At 37.6% G+C, this 6,121-nt stretch overlaps 1 protein-coding gene across 1 annotated transcript in view; it reads left to right on the top strand.

The window, feature by feature from the left end:
• Positions 1–1,545, top strand: part of LOC120351573 (histone H4-like) — a 10,424-nt gene extending 8,879 nt beyond the window's left edge. The window contains exon 2 of the mRNA XM_039429401.1: positions 1,150–1,545. Coding sequence (XP_039285335.1) covers positions 1,150–1,439 — 290 coding nt within the window. The 3' untranslated portion in view covers positions 1,440–1,545. The remainder of the gene's footprint in view (positions 1–1,149) is intronic.
• Positions 1,546–6,121: the final 4,576 nt, after the last annotated feature.

Raw genomic sequence — 6,121 nt, 5'->3', positions numbered from 1 at the left:
GATTCTGTCCACAAATAAATAAATCTATTTGTCTTGATATATACATAGATAGATAGAGAGAGAACGAGAGCGAGAGAGTGTGTGTGAGTGAGAGAGTGATAGCAACAGATGTGAGTCAGTGATTGTGAGTCAAACACAAATAACAACAGCCAATAGCCTATTGAAATACTGTGAACATGAACAAAATAAATGCCACCAATTACATTTGTTTTTTTCATTTATTCAATTTTTCCATCATTGATAATACAGCATAATGTGAGTGATTTGATAGATTGAGTAATAGACAGATACAACAAATAACAACAGCCTATTTGTGAAAATTTTGTGAAAATGATTTGTAAGGAAATTCACTTCTATTTGCTTGTTTTTGTGTGTGTGTGTGTGTGTGTGTGTGTGTGTGTGTGTGTGTGTGTGTGTGTGTAAGCGTGCGCCAGCACTTAGAACTCAATATTCTAGCAAATAGAGGCAACAACGATTGTCATTGGCTAGCCAGCTGACTGTTCATTTTATGGCGCCAAATTCAAATGTGTTTTAAATTGATAGTGAACTGATTATGCACAACCAGCTATCTATACTGGCTTTTCTATTGTTATATCAATGCGTCTACACTGCATACCCTCTCTACATACAATGTGAGCATAGAATCACAATAAATGTGCAATAAGTACAGATTTATTTTAAAATGACATTCACTCTGCCCGACAACGGCTGTGGATAGGCAACCCGCCACACAGCGCGGGAGCAAGTCTACAAGAAAAGCGGCGTTTTTCACATTACAGACATGGTTTTTCACACTGAATTCAATCAAAATTGACTGCTAACCATACCACAAATGTTCTGTATAATTTACAAGCTATTCAAATAAATAGGAAAGTTTTCACTGCATATTCTGTGTCCTGCATTCAATATCTTGCTTATTTTGTGGACACAACATGCACACTGAGCCCAGTTAAACTGGTGAAATGACTTTTTCAACTTTTCTTCAATTTTAATTGGATAAACATTATTCTATTACACTCAGAAGTCGACTGGATGTTCAATAGTATCATTCAGTTACAATTACATGCATATTTGTTTGATTTTCCAACAGAAAAGTGTCTCACTTGTGTACTGTACTAGTGTGTTTGGCTGTGTATTACCTGTGGTCAGCTTTTCGGCTATTCGGCTTTTCGGCTAAGCGGCACAGGAAGGTGTTGAGAGACAACATCCAAGGTATCACCAAGCCGGCCATTCGTCGTCTGGCTCGCCGAGGCGGAGTGAAGCGTATCTCGGGTCTCATCTACGAAGAGACACGCGGTGTGCTGAAGGTATTCCTGGAGAACGTGATTCGTGACGCTGTCACCTACACAGAGCACGCCAAACGCAAGACTGTCACCGCTATGGATGTAGTCTACGCGTTGAAACGTCAGGGACGTACACTGTACGGATTCGGAGGTTAAGCAAGCCAGCCAGCCAGCACAATACACTATTGGACTGCTGCCGCGCACGCGTCTTCACCATTCACGCTCCACTCTACTACAGCAAAAAGGCCCTTTTCAGGGCCGCCAAAACACTTTTCAAACCTTCAGTCTCGACTAGTCTGTTGCAACTAATATTTGTCAATAATATTATTATTATTATTATTATTATTATTGTGTAAGAGTGTTTGTTGATGACTTTTGATTAACTATGTTAACAATTATGTTGTCCTTCTATAACCTCCACCTACACACTCTGCACTCATGATGTTTGTAGTCGAATTCTTGTCATTACTACTTGGAAGTTTTTATTTTCATAATTTTTTTTCATCTTTTTTCAATGATCATACAATAATATCATAATAACGTTTTACAGTAGAAACATAAACTATTTTTTGGACATTTTATTAATTTATCAAAATTTGGGGATTTGGGCCAAGCCTGTTGTTCCTTCCTAATCATATTTATATGATTTGTGATTCTGTCCACAAATAAATAAATATATTTGTTTGGATATATACAAAGCCTGATAGATGGATAGATAGATTGATAGGTAGAGAGAGAGAGAGAGAGAGAGAGAGAGAGAGAGAGAGAGAAGAGAGTGAGTGTGAGTGAGTGAGTGAGTGATAGCACCAGATGTTAGTCAGTGATTGTGAGTCAGACACAAATAACAACAGCCAATAGCCTATTGAAATACTGTGAACATGAACAAAATAAATGCCACCAATTACATTTGTTTTTTTTTCATTTATTCAATTTTTCCATCATTGATAATACAGCATAATGTGAGTGAATTGATAGATTGAGTAATAGACAGGTACAACAAATAACAACAGACTATTTGAATTTTGTGAAAATGATTTGTAAGGAAATTCACTTCCTATTTGCTTGTTTTTGTGTGTGTGAGCGCGCGCCAGCCATTAGAACCCAATATTCCAGCAAATAGAGGCAACAACGATTGTCATTGGCTAGCCAGCTGACTGTTCATTTTATGGCGCCAAATTCAAATGTGCTTTAAATAAATAGTGAACTGATTATGCACAACCAGCTATTTATACTGGCTTTTCTATTGTTATTATCAATGCGTCTACACTGCATACCCTTTCTACATACAATGTGAGCATAGAATCAACAATAAAAATGTGCAATAAATACAGATTTTATTAGATATTATTATAAAATGACATTCACTCTGCCCGACAACGGCTGTGGATAGGCAACCCGCCACACAGCGCGGGAGCAAGTCTACAAGAAAAGCGGCATTTTTCACATTACAGACATGGTTTTTCACACTGAATTAAATCAAAATTGACTGCTATCCATACCACAAATGCTCTGTATAATTTACAAGCTATTAGTAGTATAAAAATGGGGAGTCTGGCACACAAGTGTGCTCGGCACACAACAATATACTGTCACAAGTGTGCCAGACTCCCCATTAACCTCAAGGTCACCCAAGTCGACCAAACCTAACCTCAAGGTCATCCAGGTTAACCAAACCTAACCTCAAGGCCATCCAGGTCAACCAAACCTAACCTCAAGGTCATCCAGGTCAACCAAACCTAACATCAAGGCCATCCAGGTCAACCAAACCTAACCTCAAGGCCATCCAGTTCAACCACACCTAACCTCAAGGCCATCCAGGCCAACCAAACCTAACCTCAAGGCCATCCAGGTCAAAAAAAAGAAACAAAAAAATAAAAAAAAATTTAAAAAAAATAAAATAAAATAAAAAAATCTGGTGTGGTACACTCACACAACTTTCCTTGCTCATATTCGAAACTACGATTAGACTTTTGTATTATGTGTATATATAATTGTTTTCAGAGTACTTTTTCCTTTGTGTAAATTGTGAAATTCAATGATTTTTTAGTCGTCATTTTTTAAAGTCGTCAAAACAGCTGTTCTACAGATGAAATATCTCGACTATGTGTTCTTTTTATGAACTGCTCTACCTACCTACCTCATGCACGAGAAGGAGGTTACAAAGTCCATTTCTCAAGGATGGGGTGGACCCCCCATTAGTTTCCCAGAATGGAGACTCATGCCAGTTGATAGTGCTTATGGATATCTATCCATGGTATGAATTTGAAGTAAATCGTTAGAGCAGTTTTCGAGAAAACGGTGAAAAACATGGTTTTTTAGTAATTATCCGCCATTTTTCTCAAGATATTACGGAGCTCCTGCAATTTTCCAAGAAAAAACTCATGTCATTTGATAGGACTTATGAATAGCTACCCATGGCTTGGATTTGAAGAAAATCGTTATAGCCGTTTTCGAGAAAACCGTGAAAAACCTGGTTTTTGGTTATTATCTGCCATTTTTCTCAAGAATATTACGGAGCTCATGGAATTTTCCCAGAAATGAGACTCATGCCAGTTGATAGTGCTTATGGATATCTATCCATGGTATGAATTTGAAGTAAATCGTTAGAGCAGTTTTCGAGAAAACGGTGAAAAACATGGATTTTTAGTCATTATCCGCCATTTTTCTCAAGAATATTACGGAGCTCCTGAAATTTTCCCAGAAATGAAACTTATGCCAGTTGATAGGGCTTAAAAATAGCTATCCATGGTATAATTTGAAGAAAATCGTTGGAGCCGTTTTCGAGAAAACCGTGAAAAACATGGTTTTTTAGTCATTTTCCGCCATTTTTCTCAAGAATATTACGGAGCTCCTGAAATTTTCCAGAAATGAGACTTATGCTAGTTGATAGGGCTTATAAATAGCTATCCATGATATAAATTTGAGAAAATCGTTAGAGCCATTTTCGAGAAAAACGTGAAAAACATGGTTTTTTAGTAATTATCCGCCATTTTTTCCGCCATCTTGAATTGAATTTTATTGAATTTCTTATTGTCGGGTCCTCATGGTATAGGGACCTTAAGTTTGAAATTTCAAGTCGATCGGTTAATTAGGAATGGAGTTATCGTGTTCACAGACATACACACACACACACATACACACACACACACACACACATACACACACACAGACCAATACCCAAAATCATGTTTTTGGACTCAGGGGACCTTGAAACGTATAGAAAACTTGAAATTGGGGTACCTTAATTTTTTTTTGGAAAGCAATACTTTCCTTACCTATGGTAGTAGGGCAAGGAAAGTAAAAAAAATTAAAAAAAACACATAAAAACGGAAAAAAATTAGAGAAAAAAACACATAAAAACGGGAATAAATGAAAAAAAAACATAAAATTGGGAATAAATGGAAAAAAAATTAAAAAAAATTTAAGAAAAACACCATCATTGTAATATCTCAGGTAGATTAGATATTAATGAACTGTTTTTACCAAAGGGTAGACGTGGTTAAAGAAAGCTAATTTTTACTCTGTGAAAATTTGTTGTATTTAAACATTTTCTCTACCATTGTTTACAACAATATTGACTCTACTCTGGCTGCCTAGCCTAATACAAAAAAAAAACATTGAAAGAGATTTGGAATGGTACAAATAATCAAGAAGAAACCTATTATTATGCAAATAAAGTTCGATCGCCCCTTGTCATTTGAGTAGGATTAATATTCGGGACTCACCCATAATGAAGACGCTGAAGAAATCCATTAAACGCTGATTTTGATCCAGACTCCCGAAAAGAATTGATGTCTGAGCGCGCTGTGTTCGCTTCAACGGTTAAAACAAGAGTGCACGGAAAGAATGCAATTTTTGTCTCAGGTCCGACTCTTCCTAGGCCTACACGTGGAAAACTAGACTACAGCAGGGGGGAAGAAGAGCCAGAAACTGTTGATGGGACAAGTGGATAGAAACTATCTTTCCCAGGCTGGGATGCAAGCTAGGCAGTTCCCAACCCTGAGGAAGATCCTCACCTCGTCCATCAGTTGAAAAAATGCAAGCTTTCTGTAGCCTATGCTAGGCAGCCAGCAAATAAAATATTACGTTCAATTTTCACTAATTTCAATAACACTACTTTCAATTGCTTCCATTACATCTTGTTGTTGGTGGATGACTGCAAACCGAGCCCGATCAGGTGTCATCAGCAAGCGGTGGGCAGGCTTCAGCTGGTATTGTACCATCAGCTGATTCTGGTTGTCACGAACTGGCAATGCAAAAGCCTGGAAAAGTTCAAATCTCCGTCAAGGAGACATTAATGGCACCGTCACAATCAGTTTTATCAAGCCACCAACGGATACAGCACGCACTCGCATGATATTGTAGTACAGATATGCACTGGTGGGGTTCGTCCCAAATGGCAACTCCAACCCATCTGACAGGCTTGATCGAACTTTTTCCAGAATATTACTTAACTCAACAGGAGACAATAAATTGATACTTAACCTACCATATGACACTTCATTAATAATTGTTATCAGTTTTCTTAAATCTAACAATGCATCACTACTTGCTAATCTTAAATTCTGTAGGGCTGAGGATGTGTTAATATAGACATTCAAAAGTTCTTCGATCTTAACCACCTTTTGGTTAAGTTTCTTTATTGCAGAGTTTCTTTTTATCTCATTAGTGTTCTTTGAACATTCCCTTGCAATTTCAACCAGCTCTCTACTGTTTTCTGTCACTCTGCGACTTAAATGTCAGGTTAGGGTCAAGTGTTCCTTCTCCACATGAATGAGGCCTGCAGTTTGAGTTTGGAGTGCTTCCTCGCTGTGTTTCACTGACTGCAGATCCTCGTC

The sequence above is a fragment of the Nilaparvata lugens genome, chromosome 5 (genome assembly GCF_014356525.2).
Source record: "Nilaparvata lugens isolate BPH chromosome 5, ASM1435652v1, whole genome shotgun sequence".
NCBI classification, from domain to species: domain Eukaryota; kingdom Metazoa; phylum Arthropoda; class Insecta; order Hemiptera; family Delphacidae; genus Nilaparvata; species Nilaparvata lugens.
The sequence above is the reverse complement of the archived record's forward strand: the minus strand, read 5'-3'. Positions and strand labels throughout refer to the sequence as shown.